This window comes from Corythoichthys intestinalis, chromosome 21 (assembly GCF_030265065.1).
Source record: "Corythoichthys intestinalis isolate RoL2023-P3 chromosome 21, ASM3026506v1, whole genome shotgun sequence".
NCBI lineage: Eukaryota > Metazoa > Chordata > Actinopteri > Syngnathiformes > Syngnathidae > Corythoichthys > Corythoichthys intestinalis.
The window spans coordinates 12,294,650-12,315,415 of record NC_080415.1 but is presented as its reverse complement, the minus strand read 5'-3'; the positions used below and the strand labels follow the sequence as shown (position 1 = coordinate 12,315,415).

Sequence of the window (20,766 nt, the reverse complement as noted above, 5' to 3'; positions counted from 1 at the left end):
AACTCAGAGGGATGGCGTTCTCATAGAGACCCCCTACTGCAGTTTGCACTTGTCAAGTTCAAGCCAGCGGTTGCGCGGCGACTGGTCGCGCTTGGCCGAGAATCTCCTCCATCCTAAATCTTTCACTTGGTTTTTTTGTTTCCAGTTGCCTTTAATCACCTGCCGGAGAGTTCCGCTGGCTGCCGCCGTCGCCTCAGTGCATCTTTAATAGTTGCTCGAGGCCACTGTCCTCTCCTCACAAAGAGGTTTCTGTCGATGAGTGCACAACAGAAGCTGCACAGCTTGACTGGAGAAACAGCACTTGGTCCAGAATTGAATCCTCTGTTCATAACTTTAACATTCCCCTAAACTACCCAAAACTACAGCACATTACTGTTTCACCATAAAACATGAAATTGGGTTAGCACATTTTACATGACAAGGCAACCAAAGAATTTTACATTTTACACACACCCCTTCTGCAAATTTACACAAAACTCAAAACACGTCTCGCATGACATTATCACATTACCAAACAAAGTAGCCAATTTGCTTTAAAACAACAGTTCTGAGCTGATTTCACCTCATGGGGCAGAGTGTGATGCCAATGTTTGATGACTACAACCCGAATAACTCAATTTTTCCTATTTCCTATGAAACATAAACACCCTATTGTATCTGTGCGTATGGCATACAGTATGGATGTATGTGTGACACCCAACAAGACTGTAAACATCCCATGGCAATGGAGTAGCCACTAACATGTTTATAGGGGGTCGCATGGCAACCGTGCAGACTCTATTATGTTTCAGCATCAGATACTCTAGACAGGAAGTAGATGGACAACCTTGTTGTTTAAAAAGTCCATGCAATTGCCTTAAAGAATTTTAACCATTTATTTGATGCCCCAGAGTGAATTACATCTGGGCGCACACAAGCCTCTGCTGTCCGCCCTTCCCAACTATGAAATCAAGGCTCCTAGTTGCGAGCATCCAGAGTGGGCTGAGGGGCTATGAATGGTGGGCTTTGTCCGCTCCGTGGTCATCACATTCCATCGGAGGCACTGTGTCGAGCGCAGCAGAGCGGAGGAGAGGCTGTGACCATGCGGGGCGACGAGGGGGATTGAATGGGGGGTTACTGTCCAGATGCGAACATATGACTCTGTGACATTATTTATTTACTCACTTGCTGTGCCAGTGTGCCAAACTTTGGCGCAGCAAGACCCACGGGTTAGTGAGATAGTGCAAACATGGCTAGCAGATCTTTTCACACTTGTCACTTTTTTAGGGTTACAAATTACATGAATGGTCTCTCTCTTGGAAAAGGTGACAACTTTTCATTTGGTGCCAAGAAATAGCTTACCTGCAGTTATTAAAAGCCAGTTATGCAATGAAAAAATGTCAGCTAGTAAATGTCTACTTGTTTGCAATAATCTTGGAAAAAAATTGTAACATTTCAGTTGCACCTTAGGTCTGTCGTATCAATAAGCTTTCTCAGAGATTCCTGAGCTTTGGTACACTCAAAAAGGAGCTTCAAAACGATTCACTCGTGTTCAACCAACTAAGTAAATGATGTATCCAAACAGCTAAAGTAGAACCGTTACTCACGAATAAAACTCTCCACATTTCCAACGAAAACAGAGCCCTCTTAATTAGGGATGTCCCGATCCGATCACATGTTCGTAAATCGTGCCGGTCGTGTTATTTGTCAGAGGATTGGAGTCTGGTGTAAAGGATTGGATTTTTAATTTAGAAAATATTTTTTCTGCAAACTGTCGAGTGCAGCTTGCATTTGGTACTTAAAATTAATGATGATTGACAGGTGTATGACTTTGATCTTAACAGAGAAGATTCTAAAGGTCTAAATGTGTCAATCATCGTTAAACTTGCATAAGTGTGATGTGGCAACTCATTTTGTAAGTGAGAGGCTGTTCTCAGCAGCGGGAATGCACTCACTAAATGAAGCATTTTAATAAAGACAAGTATTTTTGTACGTTATTTTTGTTAAAAAAAATAATTCACACTATTAAGGCGGCACGGTGGGACAGTAACATGTTTAGGACTTTTGTTCAAAAACAAAACAAAAAAAAAAACTTTTTCGGTCTCGGATCGGGATTTGGCAGATTCTCAAAATCTGGTGACTCTGATTCGGGTGCAAAAATATGTGATCAGGATATGATACAAAATTATTGTTCTTTAAGAACAATTTCATGAAATTCTGTCACGTCTCACTTCCAAATTTACCACTAATACGAAACAACCTTTTCTTTGGTAACATATCTCATTAATCTGACCAAAGTTCTTTTGGATTTATAATCCAGAATTGAAATTCACTATGTTACTTTTCATTCCATTACGATAATTGCAGCCTGATAAAAGGATGACCATGGCAGGCCTTCAGCTAATGTTCTGACATTAGGTACTTTCCTAGTTAAAACAATGTTAAAAACGTACAAATCGGTAATGTGCTTGACCTGACGTCTTTTGTAAAGATGAGGTGCTCATAAACCTTAGGGATTATTCTCTTTGTTACCTTCACTTTGATGCATACATATTTATGTTGGTTTAGACAAGGTGATTGCCACCTTGCATATTGTTATTTTTAAGTTTTGCATTAATCATTAATTTATGTAAAACCAGAGAGAAATTTGACAGCACATTACCGACTGACTGACTACCTTTTCTCATGTTTGATTTTGTTTCAAATGGTACTGTGTATGCATTCTTTTTTCATTATTGCTTTAATTAAGAACAGAGCTGGAGTATAAATAAAATGCTCTTAATTTGAAGAGATTGTTCTATGTGTACTAACAGAATTAAATTCACTGGTATTTTCAGTTCAAATAAAGAAAAAATAAATTGAAATGAAAGACATTCCAAATATTTTATTAGTCCTTTTTTTTTTTTTTTTTTGGCACGTAATTGTAATCAAAATCGGAAAATCAGGTTTGAGAGAAAATAATCGGGATTTTCTTGTTTGGCAAAATTGAACAGCCCTACAATGAGATTGGTTATTTTGGGGCAATTGACTCACAGCGGTACATCATTTTACACACACTTTAGAAGAGTACGAGCCAGTAAATTGGGGAATTCTGAGCAGAATATGACTATTGTGTAGTAAAAACACAAAGGAAGCTGTGGCCGCAAGGTAGTCGATGCCTGTCCTGGCGGCAATCCGAGAACCCGCTGGTCGACACCAGCAGTGACGTATGCCGTCAAGCTGAAGAAGGAGTCCTATCGCGCCTTTTTGGCTTGCGGGACTCCAGAGGCAGCTGATGGGTACCAGATGGCAGAGCGGAACACGACTCGTGCGGTCGCTGAGGAAAAAATTCTGGGCATGGAGGAGTTCGGTGAGGCCATGGAGAACGACTTCCGGACGGCTTCAAAGAAATTCTTGTCCACCATCCGAGGTCTCGGGGGGGAAAGCAGTGCACCACCAACACTGTGTATAGTGTTGATGGGGCGCTGCTGATCTCGACCCAGGATGTTGTGAGTTGGTCGGCCGAATACTTTGAAGACCTCCTCAACTCCACCAACACGCGTTCCCACGAGGAAGCAGAGCCTGGAGACTCAGGTGTGGTTCCTCCAATCTCTGGGGTTGAAGTCACTGAGGTGGTAAAAAAGTTACTCGGTTGCAAGGCCCGGGGGTGGATGAGATCCGGCGGGAGTTTCTAAAGGTCCTGGATGTTGTGGGGTTTTCTTGGTTGACATGCCTCTGCAACATCGCGTGGACATCGGGGGTAGTGCCTCTGGATTGGCACACTGGGTTGGTGGTCCCTCTCTTTACAAAGGGGGACCGGAGGGTGTGTTCCAATTATAGAGGGATCACACTCCTCAGCCTCCCTGAGAAGGTCTACTCAGGGGTACTGGAGAGGAGGACCCGTCGGGAAGTCGAATCTCGGATTCAGGAGGAGCAGTGTGGTTTTTGTCTAGGCCACGGAACAGTGGATCAGCTCTATACCCACAGCAGGGTTGTCGGGGGGGTCATGGGAGTTCGCTCAACCAGTCTACATGTGTGTAGACTTGGACTTGTGACTTGTGTACTTGGAGAAGGCGTTCGACCGTGTCCCCCAGGGAGTCCTGTGGGGGGTGCCCCGGGAGTATGGGGTATTGGAATCCCTGATATGGGGGGTCCGGTCCTTGTATGACCAGTTTCAGAGTTTGGTCTGTGTAGCCAGTTGTGAGTCGGACCCGTTTCCAATGAGGGTTGGACTCCGCTGAGGCTGCCGGTTCTGTTCATAACTTTTATGGACAGAATATCTAGGCGCAGCCGAAGCGTTGAGGCGGTCCGGTTTGGTGGCCTCAATATTGCATCTCTGCTTTTTGCAGATGATGTAGTGTTGTTGGCTTCATCAAGCCGTGACCTTCAACTCTCACTGGAACGGTTCGCAGCAGAGTATGAAGCGGTCGGGATGAGAATCAGCAACTCCAAAATCCGAGGCCATGGTCCTCAGTCGGGAAAAGGTGGAATGCCCTCTGTGGGTCAGGGATGAGGTCCATCCCCAAGTGGAGGAGTTCAAGTATCTCGGGGTCTTGTTCACGAGTGACGGAAAAATGGAACAGGAGATCGACAGGCGGATCGGTGCCGCATTTGCAGTCGTGGTGAGGAGTTTCTGTTTACTGGTCGATCTACGTTCCTACCCTCACCTATGGTCACGAACTGTGGGTCATGATCGAAAAAATAAGATCCCGGATACAAGCGGCTCAAATGAGTTTCCTCCGTAGGGTGTCCGGGCTCTCTCTTGGAGATAATGTGAGAAGCTCGGTCATCCGGGAGGGGCTCGGAGTAGAGCCGGAGCCAGATGAGGTGGCTTGGGCATCTGACCAGTATACCTCCGGGGCGCCTCCCTGGTGAGGTGTCCTGGGCACATCCTACTGGAAGGAGGACGCGGGGCCGCCCCGGGACACGCTGGGGAGACTATGTCTCCCAGCTGGCCTGGGAACGTCTTGCAATCTCCCGAGAAGAGCTGGATGAAGTGGCTGGGGAGAGGGAAGTCTGGGCTTCCCTGCTGAAGCTGTTGCCTCTGTGACCCGATCTCGGATAAGCGGAAGAAAATGTATATATGTATGTGTAGTAAAAATGTGTTTAAACGAAAAAAACCTTTGATCAAACCTCCTACGTCTGCCAAGACAAAGCCTCACTATCCCCCAATGGAACATTTTCCCCTCCATATTTATACTTGTTGTATGTATCCAATTTTTCTAGCATGTGGGGTTTCTTAAGCTCATGAGATGTTGATGTAAACGATCCTCATTTCCATCACTGTGTGTAACACAACACAGATTACAATTGTGTGTCCTCTTCCTGAAGAATGAATCATTCAACAGGTGAGTGTAATCTAAACTAGCAGCTCAGCACTTTGCTTCCCAGCTCAGATTGCTTGTCATTCCAGTTAATGCAAAAAAAAAAAAAAAAAAAAAAGCAGCCATCTGTCTATAAACCTAGCATTACTTGGTTGCAAATTTGATTAAATTATATGTAGTTTAATATAACTATTGTCTTTTTAAAAAATATAATAAAATGACAAAAAAAAAATAATAACAGTTTCTATTTTTCAGTTCACTCAAGTGATTTACCATCTGATTTTGGGCAAAAAAAGACAACACCCTCAGAGAATATAGAGTGCCAGACAACCTCTCTCACTGACATTTGCACCATTTCTGTGTGGAGAACTGCCTTACACTACCTGGACCGTAGTGAGGCTAGTGTTTCAAAAATATATCATTTAAAAACAATTATCATTTGATAAATGACTATTGGAGTCTAAACCCTAAATTGACATACAGTATTTAGAGACAGACGACCATCTTCCATTCAAACAATCACTGAGCGGAAACTGAACAGACACCGCCTGCTATGAAGTCAGGCAAATGTACAACAGCAATACCAGTGACTAAAGATATCTACAATCAGAAAATTAATAATCTGGTCATGCGCCTAGCTCGTGGTAGCTAATTTAATTAAATATGAGGTAAAATGTATGAATTTACTCAGTAAAACAAATAATTTCATTTTTAAAAAAGTCTAACCATGTGCTAAAGCTAACTTGTGATAGGAATTTCCTTTGTAGAATGTAACTGAAATACCATAAAAAAAATGTACTAAAGAAAAAAAGTTAATTTTCTCTGACGTACGAAGTGAAATCAGCGACCTGGCTATGTGCCTGGCTTGCTGGTTGTTTGGATTAAATCTAAGTATTTGCATTACATAAAACAAAAGCATTCTGTTACTAACAATGACATGATAACAGATATAATGGTAGCCCAATACAACGTCAAATCAACAACTTGGCTAAGTGCCCAGCCAAGCTTGTGGTAGTTCATTTAATATAGTAAAAGTTTACCAAAATATTATAATTAGCATATCATGGACTGCATAATGATATTGACGGGACACTGGGCGCGGGGCCGATGAATAGAGGGCCTATCTCCGTCAAAGCTGACCGAGTGGAAACACGGGCAAAAAGCTTTTTACGTTGAAAATTCTTGTGAATAAATGCGTAAATCCCTCAATTCTTTATAGATATGGACGTTAAATGGTCTCGATTCTTTGTTAAAAGAGCAAAGAACCGGGCAGTTAGCAATTATTTTACGTAAATATGTCGATGTGCTGCGGCCGCCTTACGAAAACAAAGAGCTTTTTCCGTTGGAAATTCTTGTGAATGAATGCTTAAATCCCTGAACTTTATAGATATGAACGTAAAACGGTCTCGATTCTTGGTTGAAAGCAAAAAACCGTACAGTTAGCATTTATTTTACGTAAATATTGCGAACTATGACGCCAATGCCATAGCGGCTAATTTCTCCCATTGATTTTTTTCACGTTTCAAAATGCATGCATGGTACGAAAAATATAATAATTACCTTAAATCTTCTAACAAATCACTCCTGAGACAATCCCTCCTGTTTGTGTTCAGTACAGCGTCTGTACTTTTTCAACCTTAATCCAGTGTTAGATCGCTGTGTGCGTGTGTTTGAGAATAACTCCTCTTGATGCTTAGTGTGGGCAGGCCAGCTACTTGAAGGTGTGGCACAGTGTAATTATGAAGTCTATGAGCATATTTTCTTTCAGTAATGTTAACTGATATGACAAAATCCGTGATCTGGCAATGTAACTTGGCCAAGATTTTGGTAACTGAAGCATTTCTGTATACAGTTTTATGTAACAAGCAAAAAACCCAACAATTCCTTTTTTTTTTTTTTTTTAAATTAATTAATTTATTTTTTAATACTGTTGGTCTGTTGTCAATTCAACACTGTTTTGCCTACCATTTGTTTCCTCAATAAAATGTAACTCAAAAATGTCAGTAGATATTTGAGCAGTGTGTTGTATTGTATTGTATTGTAGCTCTTTTAAGTGTGGTGTTGTGTCATTTTACAGTTAGAGGCTCTTTTGCTTCTTTTATTGACAAAGTAAAAGCACCTGCTCAGCATGATCACAGCCTGCTGGGGAGGGCGGCGGTAACCCGCGGCAACCAGCATTGTGTCAACAGAAATCTTGGACGGCTTGCTTGCCACTGCCATTGGCTGGCCTGACCAATGAATGACTTGCACACTTGGAATACGTCTATGTATTATGCATGTGATGTCACCTTGTGGTGGACTTGAGCTCATTTGCAGGTGAGTGGAGGGGAGAAGTGGATGCTTAGGTAGATCTTCAAGCATGGAGCTGACATCCTCATATGTTCGACCAAAGACCAGCCACTTCCTTCCCGCCATCTCCACCATTACTTCAAGCCACCGAAATACGCCGCCCGCCAGTCACACTGCCAACCACTGGAGGACCAGCAGCTATTACAAGAATGGCGGCACCATCCCCAGCTTGCAGCGAGGCATCCCAGACCTCATCCGTACCGACACCATGTTCTACCCCTCCAACAGGAGCACGCTGAGCACCCGCTACACGCCGGACGACTGGTTCAAGTCCAACCAGGGCAACTACCGCCAGTCAGAGGCATCGCGCAACAGTGCCGAGAGGCTGCGGCGTGACACGCTGCGGCTGATTCAGGACAAGGAGCAGTTGACCCGTCGCATGCAAGAGAACACCAGCAAGGACATTGGGCAGCGCGTCAACGACATTGCTTTCTGGCGCTCAGAACTGAGCCACGAGGTCGACAACATTGTGGGAGAGACTGCGGCGCTGGCTGAGGTCAAGCGGCGGCTGGAGAGGGCCTTGGCAGAGACCGAGCGGCCCCTTCAGGTGAGAGTCTACAGCTGATGACGTCGGAGACCTGATAACATTTTAGGGATTGTTGCTATTTCTTCGTTTGCCCTACCAAAACAGGGCAATGTAGCATCGTCAAGATGTGCTGCCTTCCATTAGCAATCAAAAACTGCTCACCAGTTCTTTTGAGAACACCTAAGGACCTCAATATGTTGTATGTTACACCTACTGTTTGCAATAGCATCGTATCAGCATTTCATGGGATGTTAGTCATTAGTCATTAGCTAACCACTTAGTAGTTGTCCACTTGACAACTCAGCTATACTGCATTAATATTTTATGTTTACTATATACGATACAAATGTATCAGCCCAGAATGGGACATTATCTGGCATGAAGCATTAGCATTAGTTGCTAACTTGTAAATAGATTGAGTTCTCAAATTTGGGTTCCAACACACTTCAGCCTCACTACGTGAATATTTTTTTGTGTACAGTTTTGATATAATTTATTATTGCTGAGCAGGCCAATACCTGTTGGCATTAATGTTTGCTAACTCGTTACCAGGTGACTCAAGAGTGTCTCTACCACCGGGAGAAGCGCATGTCCATTGACCTAGTTCACGATGACGTCGAGAAGGACCTTATGAAGGTCAAAATGCTACAAAAACAAAAGCCATAAAACCAGCAATATTCTGTATTGACTCAAGTATGGATACAAACAGGAGGTGGAGGTGATAAAGACCTGCCAGGGTAGGATGAGGCAACATCTGGAGAGAGCCACAGCCCAACTAGTGTAAGTTCCACTGTAGCGGTTGGGCTGGAAGCATCGAAGTGTGATTTTCACGCTTTGATATTCTTGGGGGGCCGGGGGAGATGCGAAACAGACTGAACCGGGCGGCGCAACACGAGCTGGAACGAGATCTAAGCGACAAAGTGACGGCGCAGAGGATAGACGACCGCTGCCATCACCTGACGAACACATCGAATGGAGTTGGATTTTTCCGCGGAATCGAAAGACTTGACCCCTCGTGAGTGGCTGCTATAAAAACAGCGTTTTTGAGGTTATCAAAATATTTGTCCCACTTATCTTCCCTAGGCTCTCTCTGCCGGAGTCGTGGTCCAAGTTCACCGATGACAACGTGCTACACTCACAGGGCCAGCGTGCCGCCTCGCGCAAACTGCGCGATGAGATCGAGGCGCTGCTCAATGTCACCTCCAGTGAAATGTGGAGTCAGTTCAATAATGTCAACGTGTCCTTTACCAGCCGTGTGGCACAGACCACAGACGCCCGCAACAGCCTACAGACTCACCTCGCCAAGGTCCACATTGTCGCATGATATTGTTTCAATGTTTGTTTGTTGGATCATTGGCAATTGAGGAAGGGACTGATTTTTTATTTTATTCATCACGTGAGTCTAGAATTTCTTAGATGACGAGAGGCATCCTAAACCCTGAAATGGTTGTGAGAAACCCTCATTTCTGGGCAAAAAATCAGTCTCACTCACACTGTACTTGTGAATGCTTGTTCATTTATATGAAGCTAGCTATGGACCACAACTTTGAAATTACAACGTTGTCCGAAAGTATAGTAAAGACAATCACGTTTTACGTGATAAAAGAACCTAAATGGGATACATCATAAAGTGTATTATAAAATTAGAGTTCATGAGTCATCTGAACACATTCAAGTGCCTCTTGGCCACAGTGGAGTCCTTTGTTGTTAACTACTTATCTCATTTATGTTGACCTCACGCAGACCCTACAGGAGATCTTCCAGACGGAGATGCTTATAGAGTCCTTAAAGAAAGCTCTGCGTGACAAGGAGAACCCGCTGAAGGTGGCCCAAACAAGACTGGAGGAGCGCACCCGAAGGCCCAACCTGGAGCTATGCCGTGACACCCCACACCACAGGTATTAGGGCATTCAGTAGCACGTCAAATTTTATTGTTAAGCCTTACTCAACTATTTGGCACGTCCCTAGGCTAGTGGACGAGGTACGAGAGATCGAGGACACCATTCGCAAGCTGCTGGAGAGGCTGCACGAGGCTGAGGGCAGCCTCCAAAATCTGCTCAGGACAAAAGTAACTCTTGAGCACGACCTTGCCATCAAAGCCAACTCGCTCTTTCTGGACCAGGAGAAGTGCATGAGCATGCGCAAGACCTTCCCCAGTGTACCACGACTCACGGGATACACTTAAACAAATGTCATGGTATTAATTCTGAGTGAATTACAAGGCACAGGAAGTGAGTGCATTATAACAAAATAATAACATGTGACTCTTGACATTTCTGTGTGTTAATGAACTGCTACGGAAGAAAAAAATAGTTGTTACCATTGAAACCAACTTTTGACGTTAGCTTACGGCTTATCAATTCAATATTTTTCATTACTTCAATAAGCGTGACAATATTGGATACACTAGAACCATACATTTACCTAAGATGCCAACAGTAGCAATGAACTGTTAGCGGTAACATCCCTATAGTATCAAAGTACAGTAATCATCTGATTCCTTGTAGGTGGGTCTAAGATGAATAGCAAATGAGAGTGCGCGTGGTCCAACTTGGCACTTGGTGCCTGCATGTTTCATTTTGAGCAGTGATGGCTTGTCAATAGAGAGTAATTACTTTATGCTCACCCTCATTGCTTAATTGTTCACATGCTACTAAAAAAGATTTATCTGTCACACAACCAAAACACTCACACCCACAAACTCTTGTACACACAAACAACAATGTCACAAATACTACAGATACAGTGGTATGAAAAAGTATCTGAACCTTTTGGAATTTCTCACATTTCTGCATAAAATCACCCTCAAATAGTATCTGATGTTTGTCAAAATCACACAAATGAATAAAAAACTGTGTTCGCTTTAATTAAAACCACCCAAACATTTATAGGTTTTCATATTTTAATGAGGGTAGCATGCAAACAGTGACAGAAGGGGGGCAAATAAGTAAGTGAACCCTCTGCCTAAGGAGACTTAAAGAGCAATTGAAACCAATTTTTACCAAACATTTCAAGTCAGGTGTGTGCTTAGGATTTAAAGCTGCCCTGCCCACAATAAAACAGACACCTGGTAAGAATTGTCTTGATGAGAAGCATTCTCTGATGTGCATCATGGCACGGTCAAAAGAGCTGTCTGAAGACCTGCGATCAAGGATTGTTGATTTGTATAAAGCTGGGAAATGATACAAAACTCTCTAAAAGTCTGGATGCTCATCAATCGACAGTCAGAGAAGTTGTCTACAAATGGAGAGAGTTTTGCACTGTTTTGCACACAACATCATGTGTGGAGGAAAAATGGAACAGCTCACCAACATCAACACCTCATCCCCACCGTGAAGCATGGTGGAGGGAGCATGATGATTTGGGGCTGTTTCGCTACCACAGGGCTTGGACAACTTGCAATCATTAAACTTTTGAATTCATTCTTCCATTATCAGTTTTGCAGGAAAACCTGAGGCCGTCTGTCAGACAGTTGAAACTAAAAAGAGGATGGATGCTGCAACAAGACAATGATCCAAAACACTGAAGTAAATCAACTTTAGAAAACTTCAGGACAAAATACACGTTTTGGAGTGGCAAAGTCAAATTCCAAACTTGAACCCCATTGGGATGCTGTAGCATGACCTAAAGACAGCGATTCATGCCAGACATCCCTGGAATCTGACTGAACTACAGCAGGTTTGTAGAGAAGAATGGGCCAAGATTAGTCCTGATCGATTTTGACAAAGATCAGATCACATTTGATGGGGATTTTATGCAGAAATGTGAGAAATTCCAAAAGATGCAGGTACTTTTTCATACTACTGTATGTATTGGTTCAGGTGATACACCGTTCGATTCAAACGTTTGTTTTCAAAAGCTATTAAAGAAACATTTTGAAAACTTCCAGAATAAACGTCTGGATTTTATTAGGAAATTTAAATTGAAAAACACAAATTACATTAACATACACAAGAAATTACAACTTGCAAATCATCCAGGAATGCAAAAAAAAATAAATAAATAAATAAATAAATAAAATAAACTTTTCTCTTAATACCACTCAATATTTTTTGTCTAAATAAATTAAATATAACCAAAAACGTCTTTGTCAAGGAATAACAAAAATAAATAAAAATGAAGCCTTCCTTCAGGTAAAACAGTACTGCTTTTGTCCACAAGCACACCCAAACTCAACAAAAAAATGACAGCTCATTTGAGCTGCTTTTGCACAGATTAATGTTATGCTAACTCAGATGCAGGTCGGACTTTCAGTTGCAAAATTAGTGGTGTGTTCCCCACCTCCATAACATTGACGTCTTTTTTCATACCACTGCATGTGCGTGGTAAAAACATTTCAGTGTATTGTATGAGTGAACTGTATACGATGTGTGAGAGGAATTCAGTTGTGTATGTGATATCTTTTCACCCACATGTCTTTGAGTGGGAAAAAAAAATCCAAATATGAAGGGTCTTATCAGTAGTGTATGACTGTGTTCATTCGTGCCTGTGGAACGGTTTGACTATTGTGTATGAAAGCGTTCCATTTGTGTTTGTTGAGCTAATGTTGGTTTATCTCCCTCAGAGTCTCGTATATACACACAAAATTCTTGAACGCATTCACACACACACACTCGCACGCTGTGACAACTCTTTCACATTTGTCATCTTAATCTGACCCGAGTGTCACCTCATGGTCAAGGCTGACATGTCTGCACTTGGTAACGTACACACCTTTATCAGCTGCTTTAAAATGACTCAGCACTTTGCCTAGAAGGGAGACACCGCAATAGGCCCCACCCGCATGATAGTCCACTCTGCCTGACCAAGGGGCTGTGATGGAGTTGTTGCCACCGCCCCGACTGCAGAGGTAGGTTAGCAGACGGTGGCAGCATACTGATGCTTTTAAAATCAATACATGAGCAGGCACTAATCTAAACGTGCGGGCGTGATTGCGGTGCACTTTTTGCTGCTTGTTACACTGGAAGGAGTGATTGACTGCACTGATTAAATACATAACACTGTGTGTAGGTGTGTTTGTGTATGTGCTGGTATTGTGCGTGTATTTTTTTTTTTACTTGTACTTTGCTTTGGGTGTAATGTTTTACAACCTCAGTCTCACACTGCTGTGCAAACAGCATTGTGCTCGACTCGCAACACAGGAGCTACACAATGTTCTCGATGTGTGTGTTTAATATAGGTAGGTGTGTGTTTGTGTACATGCACACCCAGAACATTCCAGATCTTAGATAAAAACAATGAATTCTGATTTGTTTCTGAATACACTTGTACCTCTACTTATGAAATTAATTGGTTCTGGAGGTAGTTTTGTAACTTGAAAATTCTGTAAGTCGAGACGCGTTTTCACTGTAAATGCCCTAAACCGTTCCAAGCCCCCAAAAATCTTTTATATGGCGGAAAACACGGACAAGACTGAAAAAGCAGTTTCTGCTTTTGCACTCCTCTTTAAAAGAAACTGCTGTATTTTAAGCCAAAACAACTGTTGTGTTTGATAGAACAATATGTCTATATGCTGCCATAGCAGATTCATGGCGCATTAAGCCCCCAAACTATTTTTAATTTGCCCATTTCACCCTGAAAACCCCCGTTTACAGACGTCACGCAACCGCTTTTGTTTCAAGCCAGCCATAAAACGAAGGTAACTAATTATATTTATTAGTCGAAGGTAACTAATTATATTTATTATTCAAAATGACTGTCATTTTTAGCTTAGAATCATCAGTTGATGTCTAATATTTTGTTTAAAAAAAAAAAAAAAAAAAAACGACTTTAAAAAATGATTCACTCACATATTTTAAACTTTTAAACAAATTACGTCACAATGAAAAAAATGGTGTCTGTAAAAAAGTCACGGATATTTACCTCATAACTATTGCTTGATTGTAATTTTTTTTGTTTCTGTCCAATTTTTTCTGATAGGTTAGATGATAAATAATCGATCCAAACAAAGAAAAATTGGAAAAAAACGTCTAAAAAGGTAAATATATGAAAAAGAAATCTCAACCACTCCTTGATGTCTGCGATTTCTACATCGTGACCCTTGTTATATTACCATGTTTCACCCATAAAATCCCCCCAATATCTAGCTGTGGCCATTCACAGCTGTGTCTTGACACTCAGTGATTCATGCTTCATAGAGTTTTTGGATCGAAACAAGGTAAGTACGCGATGATATCTTGTTAAAGTCATGGCGTCTGCAATTCTGCTCTCATGTGCTCTCACCTCCAGATAGGGTTTTACTGTTTAATGTTTTTTTTTTGTTTTTTTTTTTCTTAATGCACTCCTTTCCAAAATATTTCTTCCCACCAAAATTGAGATTTTAAGCTTTCCAATGATGTGTCATACGTGCATATCGGACAATTTTGAAAGTTGGCTAAATTGGGGATCTCAGAGCAGAACTTCAAGTCACCTGAGTGTTTTCCGCCATATACAATTTTCCGAGGTACTTCCGCTTTACTTCCTCATGTCTGCAAGCAATGTCTGTTTTAGAATTTCTCCATTCAAAACAACAGTGGAGCTGGAGTAGCCTTACTCATCAAAATTCCTTAAAAAAGACAATTTGGAAATATTGCATGCATCTGCCATCAACACCACAGGGGAGAACAATATGTTCATGAAGGCAGATGTGGAACCAAGCTAAGCCACCACGAAGACCGAGTGTGTTTTTAGCCATGTTGCCACTGTTTTTTGGAAGGTATGTTCTTCCTATCCTCGTATTTTCATGTATCCATTGCTCAAAAAAATACTAAAGCTAAAATCTTGCGCATGAAACGACTTGTTGCCTTTGATAATGTTATTACAATAATAATTGTAATTATGATGATCTTTAATATTATTTTCTACAACAACTGTATCTACTGCTTGCCTGTCGCTAATCAGTACGTGTAGATGGCATAAATATGTCAACGCATAAATGTAAGTGTTGCAAGTTTTTCGTTCGTTTTATAGGTGGAAAACGCTGTTAGGCAAGGGAAGATAAGTTGATGTGCCTTGCAACAACACTTACAGTACATTGATGGACCTATATCAAGACTACATGCTTTCTACCCGGGGGCGGCCGAGAGGCTGGGGCTGGAGATGGTGGCTCGCCTCAGTTTGATCCCGAGATCCAACTACAAGCTTCTTAACTGCAGCAACTTTAAAATACGCTATTGGAGCTGGAATTTCCGAGGACAGAGGGGGAAAGCGCGTCTGGAGGACGTAATATCGGGTGAAAATTTGGTGAGGCTCCGGAGCTCCGCTGTCTGATATAGCATTCTCGTATGCTATTTTTCTAATTATTTTAGAAATTGTGATTTATTGACCTGTTTTGCACATGCACCAATCGTTTTAAATAAAACAAGAAATGGAATCATGTTGTCCAATGTTTTTGTTGCGATCAATATCTGCAGTAAAAAAGAATGACATAGTATTTTTGTTTATATGTGCATACCTTGTAGTATTTCCTTGTGACAACAAAATCCGTGTCAGCCCTCTGCATTCGACAAATGTAATATAATTTGTAATTTCAACTCATTTTGGTTACTCAAGTGGCCGGTGTATCAATCTATGCCTCACGTCAACACAGGCTGACAGGTTGTTATAATTTTGTCCATGAATGATCAACAGTCTCATCAACGTCTCATCTACGCCGTGCCGAATCCATCTTTGGAGATTCCGTGGGTTTCTCTGGCTTGATTTTTTTTAAACGGAAGTTCGAAGCAGAAATTTTCCAAGATGGCCGATTTATCGCACAGGAAACTTGGCTATAATGATTAAAAATACATCAAAACATGTAACAAATACATGTTACGGTTGGATTATTGCACAATGAATATGAAATCAGAGGTTTGCCTAATGTAATAAAAACAAGAATAGAGGAAAGAATAAAAGTTAATACACTCACTTAAAGCTGCTAGAACATGATGTGCGAATGAACAGGATGATTGGATACACACATACACATACAATAAAGGTCCTTCTTAGCCAATTGGATGCCAGGAAAGCTCGGCAACAGCCAATGGCAATTAGCTACTTTATAAGTATGCTATGTTCAGGAACCTTTGGGAGCTGCGAGTATCATTCATACTGTATTTTTGCCTTTTGTATCCTGAAATTTCTTCTGAAACTTTTTAAATTTCTGAATTCTCTTCTGGTAACAAGAGGCAATATTTTCCTGTTTAGAGGTGTCTTAACCTGAAAAGCGTGTATGTAGAGACATTTGTAAGTAGAGGTACCACTGTACATTAGGGGTGTGACAAAATATCGAAATGGTGATTAATCGTGATACTTTGTATCCCAAAAGGTTATCGATATGCTCCTGTCAAGAATCGAGATATCGTTTTAAAAAGGTGTCAATGTTTAAAAAAAAAAGAAAAAAAAAAAAAGGAATCAAGTTGCTACCAAAATCTTCCACCATAATAGTGTCTCAGTTAACTCTAAGGCTGCCATTGACGGTACTCGACGCTCAATCCATTTAGACTGGGAACGTTCGTTCATTCAAAACTGGAGCATTCACAGTTATTCGGTCAGATTTTCGGGGCATTTACAGGTTCTGTTTCATGTTCTGTTCATTTAGAGCATATACAGGTCATTTCCTGTTGAGTTTGAGTCACTGACTATTCATTTGGGTGATTCCCATGTCACTTCCTGTTCTGTAACTCAAAATAAACAAGAAGTGACCAGTGTTGTCAGTAACGCGTTACTTACTGTAATCTGATTACTTTCGTTCAGTAACGAGTAATCTAATGCGTTCATTTGTCGAAGCCAGTAATCTGATTAAAATTTGTTTCCTTAGTGTCTGTGCGTTACTATTTTGTTTTTTCCTCATGATGTATGTAGAATAAAGAATACGGTAGTCATGTACGAAGAGAATCTGAATAGAAAATACTGCTCTTGAGTTTGGCAGTGACATCGGATGTCACGTTTTCTCATCAGGGGGAAAAAAACGGGTCACGTGTATTACCATGCTATGAGCGCTGTTGGCGGCCAACAAACAACTGGCTACCTCTCAGGATGCTAACAGTGGAAGACGTAGGAGAAGAACGACAAACGGCTGCATTTGCTTATTGGACATACAGCCATGACTTCACATTTCTCTACAATAAAGATGACCAAAAATATCTCCGTGCGTCGCAAACCTTGCGCTGGCTCAAAAGGGCAGTCGACCGCTAATAACTCTACATCTAATTCAAGGAACCACTTGGAATTACAGCGCAACGTGACAAAAATCGAAACAAAGCCATCAGGTAACGAGATAGCCAACACTTTTACAGTTTGTAACCAGCCTTTACGTACATTTTATAGTTGTAGTTTGTAACCATAGGCGAAGTGTGACTTTGTGTGTGTGTGTGTGTGTGGGGGGGGGCAAAGTTTGGACACGCCTCATCATTTGTGCTTTTTATATATTTTCACTACTATTGTTAATTCTCACTGAAAATATCAACACTATGAATGAACATGAGGAATTATGTACTTAAAAACAGGTTTTATATTATAAATTCTTCAAAGTATCCACCCTTGAGGTGTCACCAAACTTTTGGCCTATACTGCATGCATTATGAAATACTTTGTAGGATTCTTGTTCATTTCATTTGTTTTTGTTGTTTATTTTATTGCTTTACAACTTTTATAGACAGCATTTTAACGGCCAGGTCTTTATTTTAAAGGGGGAGTTCAGAATTTTTGACATTAGGCTTAATCTTCGAGTTAGCGGGGGTTTAATTAGTCGTTGGAGTTGTGTTGAACAAATTCCGTGCAGTTTGTCAGTTATTTGTTAGTTTCAGGGCTCTGGAGTGGCTGAGCTAGCGCAAGTCAATGGTGGTTGAAATCAAGTCCATCGACTAACTAAACCCCTGCTAACTCGAAGATAAAGCCTTATCTGAAAAATTCAATTAGATGCGATTACATTTTTCTGTTGAGGCAGCAAAGGGAGAAAAATTGGGAAAAGTAACTGACAAATTACTTTTAAAGTAACGTAGTTACTTTGATAATAAAGTAATCAGTAAAGTAACTAGATTACTTTTTTGAGGAGTAATCAATAATCAGTAATTAAATGACTTTTTCAAGTAATCTGTGACAACACTGAATGTGACCCATAAAATACCCCAAAATCAACAGGTAGTAACCGAAAATCAACAGGTAAATGACCTTAAATGGCACAAAATTACCTCATTGCCGCATTGGCTGCCACTGATGGCCATAAACGTCCAATCCGTTTCAACTGGGAGGGATGGCAGCGAATGAACGAATGTTCGTCTACTAGTGATAAACTCATTCCAATTCACAGCAGAAACTTGTTTTTCTGCTTATTAGTTGTTTTCAGAAAAAAGAAATGATTTTCTGACCAATGTATCGATAATCGTTGTATCGCCATGTTGTCAGATCATCGTTATCCTGAGCTTTGTATCGCAAATCGTATCGTATCGTGAGGTACCAAGAGGTTCTCACTCCTACTCTACATGATTGAAAATTATTATTGAGAGTATGTAGTATATTTTTTGGAGTAACAGTATAGTGTTGACCTTTTTATTTCAGCTTTGGTTGGAGCAAGAACAAGTATATCAAGAGCATATACTGTATATTATGATTCTGTAAACAGTGTATTGAATCTAACAAGAACACACTCGTGATATCGACCTTTAGATATTTTATTATTGCAAACACGGACCCTATAAAGCGGCTACGTATATGTAAGAGTAATGTGGTTGACACCAGAGCCACGACTTGGATGCACTGCAAACGCAACAACCGATAGCTTGACAATGCCGTGACATTGAATTTAATGCTTGAGCTTTTTATGGGAAGCTCAATGCAACGTCCACAAAGGCCTGCGTGGTTGGCTTTGTTGAATTAGAAGTCTACAACCTAACAAAATGGGCAGAAATTCCCAAATAATCATTGGGGAAAGTCTTCCCAGGAGGAATGAACTCCTGTTTCACTGCATCCCCTTTTAGGTGGGATGCAAATAGGTACCCTACCCGTCCACGACCAGGGCCTCCTCCCCTGCGCACATGCGGAATGTACGCTGGAATCCTCAAGGCGCTCCAAACATATTGGCGGGTTATTTTTAACAGCCGCGTGTTATTTTGCATTGCAACATTCCGACAGTAGAGCGACTTGAGCGAGGGAGATCAAGAGAAAGGGTCGCCCAAGTAGAGCTTTTCACTTTGCAATAAAAAACAACTTGTGTTAAAAAACAAAAAAGATTCTTGTCAGATTCACTTGTTTTGAAGAATTACTCAATTCAATTGTTACTAGAGAAAACAAATGAAAATAAGTCATTTATATACAATTGCAAGAAAAAGCATGTCCATTTTGAGACGTCCAGTGTAAGGAATTTTTCTTTGCTCACACATCTTCTTAACAGGTCAAACTTTTATTTTTTATAACTTCTGCACACTATCTATTTTAAAGCATGCTTTCTGACATAAGGTTTCGCACGTCATAACCGTCATGTATCAGAACTCCATTTGTCCATGTAAATTTATTTTTAGTGATACTTCAATTCATTAGACTCTAATTATTATTATTATTATTGCTATTAATAATAGAGTTTTAATTTGTCATCAAGTCATTTCACAAGGGCATTAGCTGCTCGCATTCGACAGTCGGTCTCCATCGTGGTTCACGTCACACTTGGGGCAGGCGTTGGGAATGTTCATGGGAACTTCCTGTGGCTGTTGGAGCCATGCCACAGTATGGAAGGAGCCTCTCGAGAGGCCGCTGAAAAAGCAGACGCGGTGAGGAAGCCTTAAAACTAGAAGATAAGCACCCTGCGGTTTCCCTTCCCAACGGTCTTTCACTTCGGAGAAGAATACTTAGAAATTTCCTCACATTTATGAGCTCTTAACGATTTTAAGATGTTCTTTAACATGCTATGCACCAACCAAAAATCCCTCTAAATCCCAGCCCTTAAAGCAAGTCTACACTGTAAAAAATGTCCGTAGAATTAGCAGGGAAATACTGTGAATTCATGACATTAAAACAATGTGAAAGGGAAAAATGTTTTTCATTGTCAAACTTACAGTTATATTCTGCAAAATACAGAACCAAGCACAACTGTTAATTCAAGGGTATTTATATGTAACAATAACTATACTTGGTTGTATAATGTACAGTATACTCTAAATTAAACACAAAATAAACATAATAAAGTAAGCAATATAATACAGTAAAATTTACAATGTAAAGGTGCTGAAAATGTGTTTTTTGTATACATCTTTTTATTTGAGTTTTTTAATGCAGTACATCTCAGCCAGAAAAAAAATAACAGATCTATTAATCTTAGCATGGTCATCTGGTATACGAACAAAGAGTGAACGTTTAGACTGACACAATTCCAGAGTTGTGATTGGCTGTTTTGTGAGCAGGTTCTTCATCTATTTTACACAGACCATGCATACATCACTAACAAAACAAAATACAGCAAGACCCACATACACACGACAACAACAACAACAACAAAAAACCAAAACAACAAACAAAAACAAAAACAAAAACAAAAAAAAAAAAAAAAAAAAAAAAACCTTAATAGTTCAATGTTACCATAGATAACATTGATATTATAATGAGCAAGAAGTAAGATGACGTATTAACTAACTAAACTACATAATTTAAACAAAATAAAAG

General features: G+C 40.7%; 1 protein-coding gene across 1 annotated transcript; it reads left to right on the top strand.

The window, feature by feature from the left end:
• Positions 1-7,548: 7,548 nt before the first annotated feature.
• Positions 7,549-12,129, top strand: tekt3 (tektin 3). Its single transcript, XM_057826498.1, has 7 exons — positions 7,549-8,178; positions 8,710-8,793; positions 8,867-8,937; positions 9,029-9,172; positions 9,241-9,463; positions 9,901-10,055; positions 10,126-12,129. Exons 1-7 carry the CDS (start codon positions 7,642-7,644, stop codon positions 10,340-10,342), a joined length of 1,431 nt encoding a protein of 476 aa, XP_057682481.1. The 5' UTR covers positions 7,549-7,641; the 3' UTR covers positions 10,343-12,129.
• The last annotated feature ends 8,637 nt before the right edge of the window (positions 12,130-20,766 follow it).

Excerpts from the sequence above, each read along its gene's own strand:
- tekt3 (XM_057826498.1), top strand. The coding sequence starts at position 7,642 with ATGGAGCTGACATCCTCATATGTTCGACCAAAGACCAGCCACTTCCTT. Across the intron at positions 8,179-8,709 it reads AGACCGAGCGGCCCCTTCAG|GTGACTCAAGAGTGTCTCTA; the intron begins GTGAGAGTCTAC and ends ACTCGTTACCAG. Across the intron at positions 8,938-9,028 it reads AGAGCCACAGCCCAACTAGT|ACTGAACCGGGCGGCGCAAC; the intron begins GTAAGTTCCACT and ends GATGCGAAACAG.